General features: G+C 40.3%; 3 protein-coding genes across 6 annotated transcripts in view; 2 read left to right on the top strand and 1 right to left on the bottom strand.

Annotated features, from left to right (window-relative positions):
• The first annotated feature begins 960 nt into the window (after nt 1-960).
• On the top strand, nt 961-8474 carry LOC119024215 (carboxypeptidase A1-like). Its single transcript, XM_037106754.1, has 11 exons — nt 961-1040; nt 2653-2734; nt 2905-3039; nt 3134-3238; nt 4064-4165; nt 4305-4406; nt 4517-4627; nt 4995-5085; nt 5625-5824; nt 6044-6128; nt 6567-8474. Exons 1-11 carry the CDS (start codon nt 976-978, stop codon nt 6752-6754), a joined length of 1266 nt encoding a protein of 421 aa, XP_036962649.1. The 5' UTR covers nt 961-975; the 3' UTR covers nt 6755-8474.
• On the bottom strand, nt 8470-14228 carry cep41 (centrosomal protein 41). The gene is made up of 11 exons (XM_037106755.1): nt 14078-14228; nt 13675-13738; nt 13507-13554; nt 12195-12256; nt 11850-11910; nt 11616-11760; nt 10646-10812; nt 10498-10565; nt 10303-10417; nt 9820-10035; nt 8470-9105 (listed from the first exon to the last, which is right to left on the bottom strand). Exons 1-11 carry the CDS (start codon nt 14108-14110, stop codon nt 8978-8980), a joined length of 1107 nt encoding a protein of 368 aa, XP_036962650.1. The 5' UTR covers nt 14111-14228; the 3' UTR covers nt 8470-8977.
• A 453-nt stretch (nt 14229-14681) lies between these two features.
• The window catches only part of poc1b (POC1 centriolar protein B), a 69224-nt gene continuing 62091 nt past the window's right edge, over nt 14682-21814 (top strand). For 2 of the 4 annotated variants that reach the window (XM_037106748.1, XM_037106749.1), the window contains exons 1-10: nt 14683-14996; nt 15810-15894; nt 16604-16775; nt 16909-17088; nt 17469-17576; nt 18032-18147; nt 18360-18493; nt 18628-18696; nt 18828-18980; nt 19575-19652. In XM_037106748.1, the coding sequence (XP_036962643.1) occupies nt 14973-14996; nt 15810-15894; nt 16604-16775; nt 16909-17088; nt 17469-17576; nt 18032-18147; nt 18360-18493; nt 18628-18696; nt 18828-18980; nt 19575-19652 (1119 nt within the window). In that variant the 5' untranslated portion in view covers nt 14683-14972. Of the gene's footprint in view, nt 14997-15809; nt 15895-16603; nt 16776-16908; nt 17089-17468; nt 17577-18031; nt 18148-18359; nt 18494-18627; nt 18697-18827; nt 18981-19574; nt 19653-21814 lie in introns of all 4 variants that reach the window. The other 2 variants (XM_037106750.1, XM_037106747.1) reach the window with 2 other exon arrangements.

The following is a 21814-nucleotide window of genomic DNA, read 5'->3' as shown; positions in this document are numbered from 1 at the left end:
CAGTATAGACAAAGCTGAACCTCGGTGGTGGAAGGCCAAGGCTTCCTGTTGAGCAGTGAGATACCATCTTGAGCTGTAAACTGAGTTTAGATCAGCACTTCATGTCTATTTTATCATGAGATTAGAGAGAACAATGGAAAGAGTTTTGACTCTCTGGTCAGAGGTGGGGTCTGTCATCCTGACCCACTGTAACTCAAAGTTGAATTTACACCTAAGTGTGAAGACTGGGAAATTCTGGGAAACTGAGTTCAGTTCAGAGTCCATTTTGATATCCAAAATGAACGACTTCATCTGTGGGTTCCAATAAAGAGATGGATTATGAAATGCAACCTCATAGTCATAGTATATTAATAAATCATGTGTAATATTCTCTGGTTCCATGCAGCTTCTCACATATAAGGTATTGGTGCTTGCGTCAGCCCTGAGCAAAATATGTCGCTGTTTTACACAAACTTTGACTGGAGTTTGAAAGCCATGTGTTTTGTGTTTGTATGGCCTGCTTTCCTACTCTCTTTTATGTTGCCTTAATGTGTTGTATGTGTCCAAACATGTGTAATTTTTATTTATTTTTTTTTTTTTTATGTGAAACTGCTTAAGTTGCCAGCTTGACCTTCTGATAAAGGATCTTATATCTCAATGGGACGTTTAAGAAAAAAGATGATTGATACAAAAAATACAACGTTTTAATCATGCTGTAATCAGCCCTTTGTGGTATAAAATGAAATTAAACGCAATAAGGAACCTGGTTTCTACAAGAAAAACCAATACCTGAAACAACCTTCCCTTTTCTTTTGAACTGAATGCAACTTCAGATATTGTATGTCAAAAACCTATATGGTGCAACTTGTGGTCTGGTATTTTCAGGCTGATGAGAGAACAGGAACAGCTTCTGACACATGGTTTGACACGTAAATTGGAACCCTCAGATATAAAAGCCTGCTTTCAACCCCCACCAGATTCACACTGTTGGTCAGGATGAGGGGGCTGCTCGTATTCGCCGCGCTGTTTGTGGCCGTTCTCGGCAAGGAGACGTTTAAGGGGTAAGATGGGCCTGCAGGGTGTAAGTGATCTCCTCATATGTATGTGTGCGGGAATGTGAAATTACAATGTATGAGTGATGTATATATTGCATGGAATAAGATTTCAGTCCGTTTATTGTCCCCTTTTGAACAGAAAATATCCAATCATAGTGATATAAACTGGTTCAGATACCTGACATACAATAACTCCACTTTCACAATAAATGTGATGCTTTTATTTTTCTGGGGAAGTTTATGCATGCATGATGCACAGTATGACTTTTCTCTTTGCATGACCTTCTGTGGTATCTAGTCATTAAGATATGATATGTAACATTTCTGCATTAAAGAGTGTTGTTATGTACTTCGAGGTGTGCACTGAAATTATCCCAAAAGTTTTCAACAAGGTTTAAAATTGGATTCAAATCAACAATGCATTTGATTTGGTCACCTCTCTGTCACTTCAAGGGAAACATCAGAAGTCTTCAGAAGTCTCCAATAAAACCAGAACAAGTCGCTAGAGTTAGCGCTAGTCACTTTTTTTGAAAAAGAATTGCTGGAGGGGTCCGAAAACTCACTTAATATAGCAACAAAGTTGTTGAGTTGGCAACACGAGCTGCGGGTTGACCTAACCACTTATAGCGAACGGGGGAGCCAATCTTTAGAAACTTAAAAACACATCGTTCCACATCTTCAATTAGCACAAGAGCATATCATATGAACCCCCCAGCCGCCTGTGATTTGAGCCTTTGCACAAATAAGATATTACTAAAATAATATAGATAGTTTTTCAAAAGCAGTAGTGGTTGAATAACAATAAAGACAACTACTCCCATAATCCCACCATACTTAGGTATTTTGTTTTGTTTGACTGAGAAACCCTTAGCATTAGAAATGACATACTCTGCATTTAATTTGATGTTTTTGAGTGTCTGTCTTTGGGATTTCTGCCTACACCATAATACTATGGTGAGGTGAGGGGGTTGAAATTTTGTCTATGGCACTGAAATGTGTGTAAACTACGTTCAAAACAGTCCAAAAACTCAATTCAATAAAAATCACTGTTTTTTTGGCTGTAACAACCCCTTAAAAGAAACACTAGTAGCAATCCCCAGACTGAGCTATTCTGTTTCCTCCTGATGCTGCAGTCTTTTGCATTCACCCACCTCCACACCGCAAAAACTCTTAAACTAGGTGTGTAAAAACCAAATTAATATTACGTCTCAGATATTTTCACTCACTCATGGCGGTTTAACCTGCAGCACATTTCCGATATAAACGTTCCCACAGGTATTGGTTGAGAAAGAGTTTGCTTCATTTGGACATCAATCATCTAGATAATTAATAATTTTGCATGTATAAATAATTCGTTTCGATACACTCAGATAATCAGTTTAGTGATATTCTGTGTTTCCAATGCTACATTGGTAATAAAGCCCTAAACCCTGATAAGAGCTTTGCTGTGCCAGTTGACCAGTAGAACCAACCAAACTAACAACACCTAAATTATCACTCTGCTCCAGTGAACCAGCCAGCCTTGAGAAGTCTTACCGCATCCTGTGTGAGCCAACCTGTTTCTTGGTCTGGCATATTGAGTAAAAGGATATAAAACATTGTGGTTCTCTTTTCGCAGGCATCAGGTGCTTCGCATTACTGCGAAAGATGAAGCCCAGCTGGCTCTTATCAAGGATCTGGAGGACATGATCCACTTTGAGGTCATTTAACATTCACTTACAGTAATTTAAAGTTTCATTCAAGTGACACTCTTTTCTTTATTATCTTGTTCTCCTTTCTTACAAGAAACCTCTTTGTTCCAAGCACTTTAGGAATAAATTGAAAAGTGATTGGGCTTAACTTCTTGTATGATATCTGTGTTTTGTTTCAGCTGGACTTCTGGAGAGGAGTGACCGATGTGGCCTCTCCTGTGGATGTCAGAGTTCCCTTCCACAGCCTGCAGTCTGTCAAAGTTTACCTGGAGACTAAGGCAATTCAGTACGCCACCATGATCGAAGACCTGCAGGTACAGGGCCAGGCTGGAAAAAGGAACAAAGCTAAATTTACTGCACCAAAACAAAAGTCCATGAAATCATATGAATGATGTTATTGTCATGCAGACATTGCTGGACATGGAGCAGGAGGACATGGAAGCTGCTGCTCGTGCTGCTGGCCCCAGATCCACTGACAGCTTCGACTATTCCAATTACCACACCATCAACGAGGTTAGTACTCACTCTGGTATCTTCAAATCTAATGTATGAGAAGAAAAATAAGATTAGCTTTATACCTCACGTGTGGCAATATTCCTGCAATTATTATAATTTCACCCAAACTTCCTTCCTTCCTTTTGATGCTTGTCCATGGTTGGATTGCAATGGCAGCAGGCCAAGCAAGATAGTCCAGTTCTTCCAGGGAGATCGTGATGCATTCCCACATCAGATAAGGCACACAGTCTAATTTCACCACTGTTTACCCCAGTGTCTAAGTTAGTCATGCCTGGAAAATCCTCAAAGGGATGTTTGACGCCTGAACCACCAAAACTGACCTGAAGGAGCAGTGGCTCTTTGCTAAGCTTCCTTCCAATGCCCAAGCTTCTTACCCTACCTCTAAAGGTTATTATTCAGATATAATTCTTTAAGTCACAAGTCAAAGCTCTTCTGTCATCTGATAGTTTGTACAATGGGTACCTCCTGCCTGTATCTTCTTTTGTCTATATCCAGTTCCTTCCACACGCAGGTTTTTGCCTTTGCAGCCACTGAAGCTGCGGCCCCTCTGGCCTTGAGGTAACGGTCTGCTGCTTTAGGAGACCCCTGGGCCCACCAAGCCCCCAAGACCTCCCTCTACAGATTCAGCTTCAAAACTTGGCCCTTGTGCTCTACATCAGTCAAGAACCTGACTTCTTATTACATTATTATGTTGCAACCCAAAATGATAGAACTTTAGAAATGTGTTTAAACTCACCCAATTCTAGGCAGTGCTATGTAGAGTGATGTTATACTCAAGCGATGCAAATGAAATTAAAGACCAGGATCTTGTCTTTGGTTTAGATCTACAACTTCCAGGACATGCTGGTGAGGGAGAATCCCAACCTGGTCAGCAAGATTGTGATCGGTCAGAGCTACGAGGGACGTCCCCTGAGTGTGCTCAAGGTGAATAAAACAAATAAAGACTTATTTTTCAAAAAATAAAGATAAAAATAATAGGCACCTTCTAATTTGAAGTATCTTTACTTGTTTATTCTTTGCTTGGACTATTGTTTGACTCCACCTTTTCTTTCATGTGTACTAGTTCAGCACTGGTGGAACCAACCGTCCCGGCCTCTGGATTGACACTGGAATCCATTCCAGAGAGTGGGTCACTCAGGCCAGTGGCACCTGGTTTGCCAAGAAGGTGCAGATTTGATAAATCTCATATTGATTTTGTTTTTTCTTCACTCTCCGCAGCTTCTGACCATTAACTCACTGCAGTGAATATTGTGTTCTTTACTTCTCTGGGAGTAGATTGTGACTGCTTATGGAAGTGACCCCGCCCTCACAGCCATCCTCAACAAGATGGATATCTTCCTCCTGATTATGACCAACCCTGATGGCTTCACCTACACCCAAACAACCGTGAATATCTCAGGCTGTCTATATTCAAGTGTTTGATTAATGATAATTTATGGTATTTTTCAAAGGCTTCAATGTCCCTGTCTAGGTTCAAAGTCTCTGCAAAACTACTGTACACTGTCATATTTTTAGAATTTGACCTGTTCACAAGTTGTATAGATGACACAAGAGAAGTGTAGTTTCAAATGTCACATTTGCTCAGTAAAAACAGAAAAAGACATCTAATGAAATCTGAAAATCTGTTACTGTGTATTTGTGTCCGTTGCAACCAAATTAAGAGCAAATAAATAAATCTGAATTACATAAACACAATGGAAGAGAGACTTAACTAAAAACAACAAGTAGTGATGAGTTACACTGATGTTTCCAGGACCGCATGTGGCGTAAGACCAGGAAGCCCAACCCTGGTTCAAGATGTGTCGGAGTCGATCCCAACAGGAACTGGGATGCTGGTTTTGGAGGTAAATTCTCTCCCTTCTAGCTGAACTGTACCAAGGCACCACATTCTCATTATCAATGAGGTGTTTCTTTTTTTCCTCTTTTGTTTCAAAATCATTAAAAACCAGGTCACATATTCTTAACTTTTTTTCCTTTTTGACCTGTATTTAAAGGTCTAATAAGATAGTTGAATGTCAAGTGTCATTGCTAGGTTAGCAAATACAAACTTTTTTTTGGAAATTGACAACCTGAAAATGAGACTCAACAGTCAACTCTCTTTTCCAATATCGCTTATTGTAGTTTTAAAATTACAACGTGTAGAATTTTAGTCACCTTCATTGCTGTCTGCAAGTGTTGTATTTAGTTATACCACCAGGTGGTGCCAACGTGCACCAACTTTTTTTTTTTTTATCCCTACATGATGGTCTACTACAGCAGCAAAATAAAATAAATTTGCCAGGAATTGCTTTCCAGAAGTGTTCACAGGATGGTTATAGAGGATGGCATATATATATAAATATTTTAAGCAGTTTCTCTGACACTGTTGTCGCCCTTTTTGTAGGGCCTGGTTCCAGCAACAACCCCTGCTCCCAGACTTACCGTGGACCAAGTGCTAACTCTGAGTCTGAGGTCAGGGCCATTGTTGACTTTGTGAGGTCCCACGGTAACCTCAAGTCCTTCGTCTCCATCCATTCCTACTCCCAGATGCTCCTCTACCCCTACGGCTACACCAGTACTCCAGCCAAGGACAGAGCTGAGCTGGTAAAAATCACATTCTTTGACTTTTATGACTTCTTCATCCAGGTCTTATTTTTTATTTTTCACGATCACAAACTGAGTGTGGATCTCTTCTCTGGGCTCATCAGGGTCTCAGTCCCGTGAATGTTCACCTGTAATGTTAGAAAAGTTCAAATGTGCAACAGTATCATGAGAAACTATGAAGAGAAGTTTATTTGTGATCCTGGTAATCTCCTCCCACAGCACCGTCTGGCTAAGAGGGCCATCAAAGCCCTGGCCTCCCTGTATGGTACTCCTTACAGATACGGCAGCATCATCAACACCATCTGTAAGTTTCAACAAGACCGCTTATAATATAAACTCAGTTTATTTTATCACATTTAATACTAAATATCAGTCACAATAACTTTATTTTCTTATTCTTGCCATTGATGTTATTATAACTCTTCAACTACAATGGGATGACTATAGACAATAATAATCAAAAATCTCACTATAAAATCTGAAAGCTGAATACAAACAAGCCCCTTTAGAACTTGGCTCATATTGCTTGAAAAACATTGTCAGTGAACTCACTAACTAACCCGCGGTGAAATTTAATAAAATAAGTGTCTTCTACACTGTTCTTTACTGTGTAATAAACCAGACCTATTGGAAACCAGTGGAAGTTCTGCTGAGACAGCCAAGTTGTACATTAAGGTATCAGATGTTAATAATAGGGTATTTCATATGACTATATCACGAGTAATACCTGTTTCACTTGTAGACCAAGCCAGCGGTGGCACCATTGACTGGACCTACAACCAGGGCATCAAGTACTCCTACACCTTTGAGCTGAGGGACACCGGTCGTTACGGCTTCCTCCTGCCCACCAATCAGATCATCCCCACCGCCCAGGAGACTTGGCTGGCTCTGATGGCCATCATGAAACACGCCTACAAGACTTCCGACTAAGTGTGTGTGTGATTATGAGTGGTAATCCCAGTAAAGAGGAGATTGTTGGCAAATGTCACCATCTTTACAACTGATATCACCTTCATCCAAAACCACAAACAGACAAATAAATGTGCAAGCCTGCAGTTTCCATTTCTTAATGAGTTAAAACCTTCTAAATATAAACATACATGACTTTTCTTCTTTGGCATTCCACACCTGTCTTTATTTAATCAGTTTCCAGCCTCTTAAAACTCACATTACTAAGATGGCAATCAATCAATCTTAACCTGACCTTTGGAAATAGCCATTAAATAGCCATTGTAGCCATTAATGAATAAAACTGGAGTATATAATTAGCTGTGACACAGAGTGGAACTTCATTCCTGTTTGGTTTCCGATATCATCCTGTCACTTTTGTTAGTTTACTGAGACAAAAGCAACAGCTACATGTCTAAAAATGTAATGATAAAAGATCTCTACGTTTTCTACAAATTTGTTGCAACAACACTCACAGGTCAAGTGCGTAGGATTTAGCAGAATCTAGCAGTTACAGAATTCCAACCACCTATATACGGTAGTCACTAAAAACACAGAGAATGGGAGAGGACTTCTCTAGAGCTAGTGTTTGGTTTGTCTGATCTGGGCTACTGTAGAATCATGGCATAAGTAAATGAGGACCCACTACATTACATTTCTGCCAATAGATTCTCCTAAATCCACTCACTAGACATTAACTTTTGTTTTCTTTTACGGTATGAATGTTTCCAATTTTAGCCAGTAGTAGGAAGGTAAGGAGGTTTAATTATTAGTTATAGAACAAAACAAAACATGTATTAACTCCAAATATAACACAACTGCCTTAGACAAAAAAAAAAACCAAAACACTTCAGATAGAGCAAACAATTATCCATTTTAAATGACATCAATTTACAAGCAAAATCACATGATCAGATCATTAATGTGAATTAAAACCGACTGTGAAAACAAATGATTCATCACAGAAGAAAGGCCTGCAGACTAGTCCGCATTCTCATTAAAAAGCACTTCATCGGAGACTGTGTGAGCGTATCCAGGCAGAGGTGAACAAGAATCATACCAACAAAACAAAAGGCCACACATTAGCAATACTGTTTTTCAAATGCATCTGTGGGTACTGAAGCGCTGTTTGTAATTTAGTTTCATCCAGAACAAAATACCCATTTCCATCCTTTAGTGACACTGTGACAAGCACAATCTCTAACAAAGAAAATCACAGTGACGTAAAAGCACAAGTGGCCAAAAAAGTTGCACATAAAGGCTGTCGGTGCTTCGTCAGTTTCGAGATCACAATACAACATCACACGTGGAGAAAATTACAAAAATACAACACAGCTTGTCTTAATATTATAAAACTGATCCAGCTCTGTAATATCATTTATATAAATTACATCTCACGTCATAGAGAGATTCCCAGCATATCCTTCATGTCACGTCAACATTCAGTTACTTTGTCTCCCGCAAAGTCTAAGTCATATTGGAGTGCCATTTATTCGGTGGCTGTCATACTGATGGGGAAAAACATGACGGCTTTGAACATAACAAGATTAAAAAGGAAAGAATATCAAACAGATTATCCAATATATGGACATGTTCATCAACCAGAAGAAAAAAAACGATGAGAATAGTTACATGAGAACAAAATTTGAGTGCAGAAAGATCCATCAGTTGTCAGATTCACAGACGAGGCACTGTGCAAACATCCACATACACACCATTTATTAAATATATATATATTTTTAAAACAAGACGCAACAGTGTGACATAAAGTAATTTTATAAAGGTTACCAATGAGTCTGAAATGAAATTGCTTTGTTCTGTTCTAACAGATTTTGTTTTTTTAAACTTAATTAAGTCTTAATTAGTTTCTTTCAGTCCTGTTTTTTTTAATGCAGCAGTAATTACTTTTAATAGGTGTGTGTGATTTTCAAAACTAGAACATACAAATTAACATATATAAGCAGCTTTGTCAGTGGATATTCTGAATTAAAACATGGCCAAGGGCACAGAGAAACACTGCCTATAATTTGCTTTAAGAAAGCAGTTTCCAACAGTACCATGGAGGATTATTGTTAAGACTGGGGCCAAACATGTGTTTCTTTACAGTTATGGAATGGGGAAACGTAACCTGAAATAAATTGACCTTGTGTTGGAGGTATGTCTGTTTGTGTAAATCTCTGCAGTGAAGGGGGGGGCCGGGTGGTTTCATTTCCAGGGTCTGCTGCTCTGAACCCTGGCGCTGTCCCTCCCAGTTGTAGAGGAACTCTGTCGACTCCGAGCGCTGGAAGCTTTAGACTGCGAGCTGCTGGTTGACAAGCGGCTGGACATGCGGCCTGCAGTGAACACACGCGCAAAAAATACTGAGGTGAAGCAAAGTGATGAGATAGAGCAAAAATATAACATTTGTGAAACTAACTTAAGTTTGTGCACTTAAATTTTGGTGGCTGACTTCAATCTCCTCATAACAGATTCCATGGAACAAAAATATGATCAACATTGAATCCTAATGAATTATTTGTTTATTACTGAATCGATATCGAAGCATTTAAGTCAATATTGAATCAAATCGATATTGAATCAAATTGTGACCTAAAGAATCAAAATCTAATTGAATCGTGAGGTTCTTAACAATACCCAGCCATACTTTTGTCCAACCAACAGTCCAAAACCCAAAGACTGTTCATTTACATCATGGATGACAAAGAACAGCAGCAAACCCTTATCTTTACAAGGCCTGAACAAGCAATGTTTACTTGAAAAATGACTTTTACAATTGACTGATTATCATAATAGCTGGCCACTAAGTTTTTCAATCAATCGGCAAATCGTTGCAGCTTTACTACCAATTAAATCCAACTCATTTTAAGCATAACCTAGACAACCTTTGTGCACAGCAGGTCAATCAATGACATGTGGGGGGTGAAGCTTCCAACAATACATGAAAAATGGATGTTGGTTTAAATGGAGTCGGTTTTTAAATGGAGATTCCGTTTTTAAAAAACTGCTTTAATCAAGAAATTGATTAGTGTCTGGCAGTGTGGTCTTACTGTTGGTGTTACTGGGGATCAGGATCTCCTCCAGTTGGTCCTGGATTTTGGACAGCTCGTCTGAAGTTAACCTCCACCTCCTCTCTGCTGCCTGTGATGGCTGCTGTGGCGCAGAGCTCTTCTTAACCTTCAGCGATGGGGGAGAGGACAGGCAGGAGGCCGGGATGGAGCCCGTCGTCAATCCCTCTGGAAATTTCTGAGCGATAACCTTGAGACCTGGGAGAGGGTAGCACAGTGGGATTATAACCCTCGTCAAAGATGAAAACTGCGACAGTTCTGCCTCGAAAATATTTTTGTATCGCTATTTTTTTTTTTTTGGATGAGTTTAACTAGATTTTCCTGTCAACCATACAGTGGACATGCTTAGCAGTGTTGACATTCATTCTGCCCAAATGTCAGCCACTGTCCCAATCACGGCAACAACCAAACAGCATGAGGTATATACGATACATGTAATGACCAGATAACTTGGCGATACCTTACCTCCAGACAGCAGAAACAGATTCTCAAATCCTCGTTCACACATGGTGGTGGCTGCCTGGCTGGCTATTCTCTCATCCTCATCATACACGATGATGATCCTCCCCGCTGCATTTTTCTACACAGTTTGTAGGTTAAGTTCAGACAACAGACAGTTAAAAAACAGCGCAGGGAAATGTGACGTGCATTGAAGGATACGTATTCCAGCACTTCTTTGGTGTAGGGGTTCATTGTCCGAGATAACATGGCAATGGGGAAACTGTGCGCTGCAAGGTAGAGAGATGATTAAAACAACAATAGGATTCTTGGCAGGATGAGCTCGTCATCTGATGTTCTTGGCACCTACCGCCAATGATGTGGCAGCAGTCGTACTGGTCTCGGTCCCGCACGTCCAGCAGCAGGTAGGGGCAGTCGGGGTAAGGCCTGTCAGTCGGCTCAGGGCTGAACACTGGCTCATTCTTCACCCTCTGACTGGTTCTGTCGAGGTTCAGCTCTCCCACACCACTAATAACACTGTAAGCGGTAAAACATATGTATGTCTTCAATAAATTCATCTTTTGAATTTTATTTACCACTTCTGCCATTTCTTCGTATTTCTTTCCATTCCTTGTTTGAATGTGCTCTGCTATGTCCAGCTCTTTGTATCTCAAAAGTACCATACCACACAAATAAGGTTTATTTCAATTTTTTTCTCTGATCACTTCAAAATCCCCTCGTATTATTTTACTCATGTCTGTAACAGTAGAATGCGATTATGTACAACTTATTAGTGATTTTGCTCCCTGAGCAGGCAGGGGTTGATCTGGCAAGTCACCAGACATTTAACGTGAAACCAGAGACCACAGGAAAAATGACTCAATGCAGCAAATACAAACACACCACTTTCCCCTTGTGTATGTTTACCCCAGTGCTGCCCAACTTTCTCGCTCCATCTGCCCTCCCCACAAGGTGAAGGTGACCTAAAAGCTCTGTCATTACAGAGGCCCAGTCTGTGGACCCCCCCTGAGGGACCACAGATAGAGTTACACTCCTGGTGTTCCTGTTCAAGCTGGAGGATGCAGGTGAGAAGAGGGGAGGCTGAGAACATACTGAGGGAGGTTATTGCGGTGCACAGGAGGGTGGGTGTGTGACAAAGACAGATGTCTTAAGGGACAATAAGGGGATGCACAGTATGTTGAGTGCAGATGCAGATATGGTGGTGCAGGTTTTATAGGTGTTTGTGGTATTAACAGCAACATGTCTGTGACAAAACACACTTTTTGGAAAGATTGACAGAACAAAAGGGTGGTGGTGGGGGGGTTCAGTGAGTACGGTACCTTAGGAGTGTTGACCTGGCAGTATTACAGAGTTCCCTGCTGTCTCCTGCATCCTCACGTTCTGAAGTAAGTGACGCTTGTGGGGAGCCGTTGGTGTGTTCAGAGAGACACTCGAGGTCTGCATCGGACACCAGTGACAGACCATCTGCAAATTGGCAGGAGTGGGAAATCAAAAAGTGTCACCTGCAGCACTGTTAGAGTTAAATCCATTTAACATTCTCTACATGATGTTACCTGTGTGTGATTCGCCATCATCACTTTCATTCAGGTCTGATACGGAGGCTACTTGAAGTATCTGAAGTGAAAAACAAGTTTAGAAATAAAACATTGTTACAAATATAAATAAAACTCCCAAGAAAGTGGAGGTAAACATGCAAAGAGAACCATGCTAAATGAATTCAGAGCCGGCTGTCCAGAACACAAGTGGTCTATTAATAATTAAGCCCTGTGAATGGATCAGGTTTTCTCACTACGTTCCAGCAGTCACCTCTACAATATAAGCCACAAAAATAATTGACTGGACCACATAAATTTTGCAGGATGTTGAGGTATTATAAGGTAATAAACATCAATGCTTACCAGTTGTGCAAATGTTGTCACCTTCAACCGCTTAAAGATTTCATCTTTTCGATATCTATAGTCTGAAAAATGGGGAAGCAAATAATATTTAAAACAAATAAATATTCTGGTAGGAGGGAGCCTCAAAGCTCTGATGACAGCCTTAAAAAAAATGTATTTAAGAAAGGCTGCTGTAGCTAATAATTTTGCACATTTGGTCCAAAGGTCGAATCACTGTGATTGATAATTGCAAAATCAAGTAAAACTGTGATGATTCTTTAACCACTGAATGCAGCTAACTACCCACAACTCACCTGGGTCTTGCAGATCCCCACTCTCCTCATCCCCCTCTAATGCCTCATTAAACCTCAGCTTTGCCCTGTCCGTCCCCATACTGTATTCCAGCCGAGGCTGCCACTACTACACCCAAATCCGGCTGCTCAGACAGTTTTATCTGTGCTAGGGATAATGGTATTATCCACAGTATGACATCACTAGCTCACACTTTCTCAAAGAACTCTACTGGCACCTGACCAGCATGTCTTTGTGCAGACACACAGGAATTATTGTGGACAGGGGCACAATCCCCCATTGGAGAGCGATATAATCTATGCCACTTATCCTTGAGAAATCAGAACAGGTCAACACAAAATGACTACTGTCCACAAAGAACGTACTTAACTGGGAAATACCAGTGGGTTAGAACTTCTCCGGTTTACCTTTTAAAGTAGAAAGTAAGAAACAGACTCTTAGGAAGGTTTACTTGGCTGTAACTGGATCGTGCGTGAGTTTTATACAGTCCTGACAAACTGGGTTATCTGATCCACCTGTCCACATTTTGGGAGAATGGAAAGTGTCTATAAAGACACAAACAGACTGAACCACTGTCATGTGTCCAATTGTGAATAGAAACACTATTCTGTACTTACTGGGTCAAACTGTGGTCAAAGGATTCTACACTGTATGTGTTTTTTCAGGAGACACTAAAGCCTGTCTGATAAATAAAATGCCCATTGCAGATGTGAATATCAGAGACATAAGTCCAAATGTTAAAACTTGGAAATAGGTGGTTTTGCATTTTACAAAATTCAGCCATCCTTTTGCACTTATTCAATCAAATGACATCATTAAACGCCTACCTCTGATTCAGGCTTGAGTGAGTTTTCAGTACGACTATGAACAAATACATTTTTGTTCAGAAGCCAGATTTGAGAACCCCAGACAAAACATACAACATGTTAAGTGAGAGAGCACATCAAAAAAAGAGCAAGACAGAGTATGATAAAACAGGACACTTCCACTGATCTGATTCCTCTTCAGATGAGTTACTCACTTTTTCTAATCTCCTCCAGTTTTTCCATATACTTTGAAAGGCTGCATCCTATTGACAGAAATGACAGCAACATAGTAGAGAGGCAAAAGGAGCATTATATATTATTATAAGCATAACAATCGTCAATAATCTGTAACACTGTAGTACACTTGTTCATTGACAAGATACCTGTATCCAGCCTTGTTTTGACATGTTGATATTTGGCGTTTTTCGGTATCCTTCTCCTCATGTACTACAAGGAAAGACAGCCATGAGTTTTTCACTAGATAGCTGTTTAACCCAAAAAACCTGAGCGACAGGATAGCAGATGCTAACAATAGTTAAATTAGCCTGCAAGCATGGCAGCCTTTAGAAAGAGCTAGCGGTAAACATAATGAGTCTTTCAGGAGCACTCTCGCTGATGTGGTAATTTAAAACTGACCACAGCTAACTGGCTAGCTCGCTAGCTTGCAAATCAACATTTGTTTTTGCTGGCTCAAGCTGTATTCAAAGTATGATAATATCGATATTGCAGTACTACCAGTTTGCGGGTAAATAAAAGTAAATAATGCTGTTATATAACTAAAATTACCTCTGCATTGCCGATGCCCCGATTGAGCGACATCTTTTCAAACCGAAAAGCCAAACATCAATTTCCAAGTTGAACAAACTCGTCGCTGATTTGTCAGTGCTGTACCTCGGACCAATCAGAGACGCTGGTACTGGGCCACTTCTGCCTCAGAGCAGTTTCATTTGATATGGCTTGCCAGTTGCTTAGCAGCGGGAGGACGCTCCACCTTAACGATAATGCTGCATTCATTTTACCAGGAAAAAACACAACCTATTTGGATGACAACAGCAAAAAGTTCACAAAACAAAGTTCCCGGCTTGATTGTAATGCATTGGAGGTGCTCACAAATTATACCGTTGATCACAATCTGTCGCCAAACGCTTACGTGATATTCTTGTTAAATTCTATTGATTTAAATATTGTAGTTATTATATATACACTTTATTTGAATGGTTGTCGCTTCTTTCGAGGCAGTAAGCAGAGCCTTGATTTGACGGACGTACCACCAAATTCCCCAAATTCAACATTTTCATTTCCAACTTGAATGCTGTCGCGCACGGTTATTTGAAGCTGCGAAATGGAATTGTCGAGTAGGATCCTCTTATCTCCTTGTTTTTCATATGTTTCATGAACGCAGCACCACTCTCCCAGCTGCCACAAGTGTTTTTAGCTGCAGAAATAGCGGGTGTTTTTCCGGATGCTCATATGAAAACAATACGCAGTTTTTGAGTGCATACAATTCAGAGTAAAATAAGTTTGCAAGAAGACCGCCGAACGGAACGCCGTGTTATCTGAGCTCGACAGGTTATGTCTGAGACTGCTGCTGAAGGCGCACAGTTTGACAGTCATGGAAGTAACGTCTCGCAGCAGCGGGGCGGCTAAACTTTCCCTCTGACAACATTAGCTGTTTCGGCAAATGACCACAATGGCGTCTGTTTTGGTAAGTAAATCTGTTTACACTTTCATAAAGTCTAATGAGTAAAAGTGGGTTTACACTGACAGCGTGCACTGACGCTAATGGTAGCCGAGTCAGCTAGCTGCCTACCTGCTAAGAGGATTTGCTGAACGGGGCTGTCAAAACACAGCTTGGGTCCCCTCTATTAATTCATCTCATCATAGTAGACTTGCTTATTAGTAATCCACTTTAAGTTCTTGTTGCTCAGTGTAATGTCTCTTTAGCGCTGTTCCTAAACACACGTCTGGTCTGCTCAGGCAGACAGTGTCCCATTCTGAAGTTCCTGCCCAGCCCTCCATCACAACAAACAGACTAGATTTAAATCTAGATTGATATTACATAATATTTTTTAAAGGGGCACTTTGTAGTTTTAGAGAAGAACTTAAAACTCAGATTTTCAGTATTTACAGTTTTGGATAATATTGGACAATAATAAAAACTCAGAATATTTTTGTTTCTGTAACTGAATAAATAATCTTTTCTCAGAAGAAGGAGGTCCTAGAACACTGTTTGAAGCCATAAAGGTGGCCGGGTCAGCCAAATATAAGAAAACATAAAACAGTATGAAATAGTGTTGTCCTTTAAGGTCAGCTAATTTATGTTTACTCAATAATTCTCTGCCAGTGGGCATCATGCTTCTGACAAAAAATGTAAAGTGAGTTAAAAATGGTGGACAGATTTCCTTCAAGTAGACATAAGTCTGGTCTTAACAGTCAGAGGAACTGTTTTTGTTTCATGACTGTGTTATCCACAGGAAGACCTGACTTTTGATTTTGTTGTTGCGACCTTTCCTTGCAGGAGGATCCAACCCTTGAGAGACACTTCAAGGGGCATAAAGATGCTGTCACCTGTACAGACTTCAGCCCAAACCGCAAACAACTGGGTAATCCCTCTGACAGTGAAATCTTTACCAATTTGAAGATGCTATTCAGGTGTTCTATCTGCAGATAGTTGCCTGTAATCATAGGCCTTGCTTTTGGCTCACAGAAGGGATGACATAATGGATTAACATCATTGTTCACTTGAAAGAGTTTAATTGATGTACAATGATGTCATAATCAAACAAAACAGTAAGAGATCCTTAGCAATAACACTGCAACTTTCCATTGCAAGCTACATCTAAGTGGCGTGTTGTATTGTCAACCTACTGCAACAGACATACAGTAGCAAGCACTAACTGACAAAAATCAGGTTAGCTTTATAAACTTTAAGATTTCTGATATTTTACCATCAACTGATCTATAAGTGTTTTTCATAGAATGGTCATCTTGGTTTCTGTCATAGTGTTGTATTCTCTCTGCACTTTAATGGTGTATACTGTTGTTGACAAATATATTGATCTTTGCTCAAGTCTAACCAGAGACTATTTTAGGAAAGTCTCTCTAATTACAAAGCTGACCTACCAGCATGCTTGTGCTCAGATTAGACTCTTCTGTCATACGAGCCACAACATAAACATCACACATAAAAACTGAGCTCATTGTATTCACAGTAATAACCTCTTTGATTACCAGTAATTCAATCAACTGCAACTTTCAGCAGGATATCTAGGTCAAATTTTCTTCATTTACCTCTCTTTTGTCTCCCTCTAGCCTCAGGGTCAGTGGATAAGACCCTGATGATTTGGAATCTTGCTCCAAAGGCAAGAGCTTTCCGCTTTGTTGGCCACCAAGACGCCATCACTGGCGTGCAGTTCTCCCCGTCTGGTAACCTGGTGGCCACTTCCTCCAAAGATAGAACTGTCCGACTGTGGACACCTTCAATGTAAGCTCTAGTCATTTTTCCTTGAATGAGGAGAGTTTTATTTGAAAGCTGAGGCTGCATGGCATGTGTGACTTGGAGAGGCAGCGATTTAAGTCAGTTGTTTTTTTTTTTGTTATGTATCTATGTACTGTAGAAAGGGCGAGTCTACAGTGTTCAAAGCTCACACGGCTGCTGTACGCAGTGTTGCCTTCTCCCATGATGGCCACAGACTGGTGACAGCCTCAGACGACAAGTCTGTCAAAGTGTGGAGTGTTCACCGGCAGTGCTTTGTCAACTCTCTCAGCCAGCACACCAACTGGGTGCGCTGTGCCAGGTATGCAGCAGCAGCAGCACATCCTCAGTAACTTCTTCTGTTGTAGTGTTTGTGTGTGTATCATATAGGCCACCTGACAGTAGCTTTAACTCTTGGTCTCTTTTTGATATTTAGTTTTTGCACAGCTTGCCAAAAAATTCTCGAGGAAAAAACTGAATTACAGATCTTGATGACTTGATGACCAAAATAATAGTAATGCATTTTTACATTTTTTTTTTTTTTTTTTTTTAGACATTCGGCCCTAAATTGTTTTCCTTTTAAAAGTTTTGAATGAGGCAACACCGTAAATTGATGATGGACCAGTGAGATCAAATCAAGATTGGTCAAGATTGCCTACAATGTGTACTGAGTGCATGTAAACTTACGAGTCCTCGCGGCAGGTTTTCTCCGGATGGGCGGCTGATAGCTTCCTGCGGAGATGATCGCACTGTCCGGCTCTGGGACACCTCCACCAAACACTGCATCAACTGCTTCACTGATTATGGAGGGTAGGTTTTAAAACTACCTCACTTAATGTACTGATATTCTTCTTAGCTTTCATTCTGCCATTACTTTGGATTTTGTTTTTAAATCATAGCTTTCTGACTGCAAATCTTTGTGCCACTTAATGAAGTGTTTTTTTGATGATGTGTGTATTTGTAATTGGCACAATCTCTGGGCATACTATTTTTGTGTGCTTCGTCTTGAAATGCAAGAAAAAGCTAATACATTTCCTAATAAACAGGTCTCTACCTCTTTGAACTGACTTTTTTGGACCAAAACCTCACTGAAATAATTACAATTTTTAAAAAAGCTTCAAAAAACTCCAGTACAAGCTGAAGTAATGTTTAGTTTGGGCACTGCTTTGTCTCTCCTATAGATGGCATTATTGTGAATTATTGGCACAACAGGCTGTTGAACTGTTGCAGGTCACTTACTCCACTGAGTGTTTTTGTTTTTCCAGATCAGAAACATTTGTTGATTTTAACCCAAGCGGCACCTGTATAGCATCCTCAGGAGCTGACAGTTCATTGAAAATCTGGGATCTGAGAACCAACAAGCTGATTCAGCATTATCAAGGTATCTCAACATTTCAGAGCTATAATAATGCTGAATATCTGGTTTGTAAAGTTTTAAAATTACCTGAATTATCCTTGCAAATGTCTCTCAAGTGTCTCAGACTGTAATTATGTTCCCATTTAGATAACCCATTATCCTGCAGGGGTTCTTTGTGTGCATTTCTATTGATGTGTTTTGGTGTGTGTGACTTACTTTTGTAAGTATGGTTTCAGTCCACAGTGCAGGAATCAACAGCTTTTCCTTCCATCCATCCAACAACTACCTGATCAGTGGCTCTAGTGACAGCACTGTTAAGATCCTGGACCTGCTGGAGGGACGCCTCATCTACACCCTCCATGGACACAAGGTGAGTCTACAGAGCAGCCCAGATCACCCACAGACAGCAGGCCAAGCGGAAACACCATCAAGGATTTGTCCTCAATAGTGTTTGTCATGGCAAGGTTTTCTTTATTCGCTTGTATTCCTTTCTTTGTTTTCCAGGGTGCTGTAATCACAGTAGCCTTTTCCAGGGCTGGAGATCTCTTTGCCTCGGGGGGAGCTGATGGTCAGGTTGGTGTTTCATATTTACATAATGTCCCCCATTCTCTTAAAAGCTTGTCATTTCAAGGTTTTTGTTTTAGTTTTATAGTAGAAAACTGGACTTGGGTCTTAAAAAATTTGCTGGTCCCTTGATTCCCCAGGTGCTGATGTGGAGGACAAACTTTGACACCAAATCCTACCAGGACGTCCTGCAACAACACAGCCGGAGGTCCACCCCCGATCCACCACCACACGTGACAGACATCCACCCCAGAGGACCCCACCTTCATCACCTGCAGCCCACAGCCATTCAAGTCAGTTCAATTTTACCTTCAAATATAAACTTTTTTAAGTAAGTTTGTCAAGCCTGTGCTGAACTCTGTAACTGGTGCATTTTAAGAAAAAACACATCATCATCAACATCATCTAACATACAAACTTAAATAACAAACTAAGTCTGGGCAAGAGCAGGAATAAAATCGAGACATATTCTTGGAAAAAAAAGGTTTCATCACACCTGATCAGTGAGCCATATAGTAATTTCTTTGCCTATCCATCCAAATATCTTGTTTTATTATGACTGACCAATGTTCGGCCCTGCAATGAGCTGGTGTCTTGTCCAGGGCGTACCCCGCCTCGCCTGGAGACAGCTGGGATTGGCTTCAGCAACAAACCCCGCGACCCCTTGAAAAAGGGATAAAGTGGTTACAGACGATGACATGACATGACCAATGTTCTGGCATCAAAACTATTCACATCCGTATCCTGCACAGACATGTACAGTATCTAGTGAAAAGCAAGTGAAAGCAACCAGGTTCATAGTTGTGTCAACACATGACATCTGTGCGTTCCTAAAATAATACAGGTGAGAAATTAAGAGATGTTTCAATGTTTCTCTCTTTCCCCAGATCAGTCCGACAGTGGCAGATACTCAGTCCACTGATCCACGAGTCATAGAGTTGGGCGAAGCTGTTCACACCACCACGGTAAGCTACTATATTAAGTCTCCAGTAGAATCGGCACAAGAAGGCAAACCACACCCCAAATCAAACCTATAACTATAACTCAATTGGAAAAATCAATTTCTTGCAATGTCTCGATTTTAGACTGAATGGCATAAAGAAAAAAAAAAGTCCCTCCAAGAGGATATGAGTGCAAAGCAAATGACTTGGAGACCATATGACACTGAAAGTAATACAACAACAGGAATGTTTACTGGAAAACCACATCAAAAGTGAGATAGAGATGACGCGTATGCATCCAGTCCATTCAATTCACAATGACGACTCTAAAGTTGTTTTAAAGTAGAAAAATGTTTTTATATTTATTGATTCATTGATTTTATTTTCCCTCCCACTATTATGTGCCTACACTGAAACTGAAAAGCTCATGGTAAAACTTTGAGCCTTAATTTATCATAATAGACACGGTTAACAAGTTCATACCATTAAACACAGTGGAGGATTTGTGTGATGTATCAGCTGTATGTAGAGTTTACTCTTGACAAAGCCCGTGCCAAAAACAAACCAAAACATGGAGCGTAAAAAATGCTTGGGGTTTCAAAGTCACACGCCCTTGTCACAGATCTGTGTGCATTCCTACATTTGATAAAACTGAAGCACAACATCACTGCTGCTTTCTAATGGCTGAAATGAAAAGTTCATGCCTGTGAAAAATACTCACAGTTGCAATACTAAACAGTTGATAGGACACGTCAACAGATTTATGGTTGTGTATGACTAGGGGTGGCGTTCTTATGACCACCAGGTGGCAGTGCAGACCAGTCTTTAGTCTTTCCATCCTGCTGCAGCACTGACATCTGCCTCAGAGAAAAACATCCCATTCACTTACCAGAGATTAAGTGATGCCAGTGGAGAGCAACCCTCTTCTGTCTGTCTTTGCTAACAAGAGATCTGTTTAGCATCATTCAGAAACACACTACTGCTGTACTCCTAAAATTCTGTATATGTGCACATTAGAGCTACTGAGCATGGCTACAATTCAGTAAAAATACTTGATTTATTCTGATTAGAAACATTTGGATGTAGCATAAATAAAGATTCAAGCTGAATTATAGTCCAGTTCAGTATCACTGTTCAACACCTTTCCTTAAATCAAACTTATTTATCAATTTTTCCTTTTTTTTTAGATTCAGCTGTATACAAATATGACTTTTAGATGAGGTAATGGGCTTGACCTGTATAATTTTTGATTTTGTCATTATTGCCAGTACAGCCACATGTGGCCACCGCTAGAGCAACAGCGGGATATTGTTTTTGCTTCAGGACACTATGCATGTATTCCTCCCAACTTTTGCCTTAGCATTTTTACATTTTATTGACCCAAGAACCTTGTGAATGCCACGCTGTGTTTTCCAGATCATCTCCTTCTGTAGTTTTTATTGTTGCCAAGGGCCCATCTGGGGCAGCTTGGCAGTGACCTGGCCTTGAACTTGCATAGCAAGTTCACATCATGTTGCAAGGTAAAATCCTGTATGTGAATTAGCACTATCCGCTTAGTCCTCAAATGCTGATCCTGGATAAATGGTTAGAAGCATGAGATTGATGTAGGTGTGTCTTAATGTACAAGTTGAATGAATATTAGGAAAACAGCATGCGTGAGGATGACTTGTTTAGATGTCAGGTTATCCACTGCTACGTTAAAAAACATGGAATGCTAGATCAATAAATTGCTCATAGATGCGCTTAGCTACGTTAGAGTTTTCTGTATATTTCTATCAGAATAGTTCACTGGCAAGTAATGTAGTTTCTAGGCTGGTGTCTAATAAAATGCCTGAATCCTAGTTCCTATATATGCATTTGTCACAGCCTTTGACAGTTAACATGCTACAGGTTGCTAGCGTGATCTCAGAATGATGGCAGTATGATCAGCCTCCTGTCTTCCGTCACACAGCCTCCCGGGGAGGTTACAAATAATTGCTGCCCCCTACTGTTTAAAAAAAAATGTTACACTCTATATTCTGAGACTAATGAATCTGAGGATTACAGAATAAGAAAAGCTAATAAAGACTCCTCTATGGTTTTCCTACTTAACCGACATGATTTAGTAATGTGAACCCCTTGTAAATATTAAGACATGAACACACTGTAATGTGACTCTCATTGTAACCAGCCATCAGTCACACAAA

This window comes from Acanthopagrus latus, chromosome 8, assembly GCF_904848185.1.
Source record: "Acanthopagrus latus isolate v.2019 chromosome 8, fAcaLat1.1, whole genome shotgun sequence".
In the NCBI taxonomy this organism is placed as follows: Eukaryota; Metazoa; Chordata; class Actinopteri; order Spariformes; family Sparidae; genus Acanthopagrus; species Acanthopagrus latus.
The sequence above is the reverse complement of the archived record's forward strand: the minus strand, read 5'-3'. Positions and strand labels throughout refer to the sequence as shown.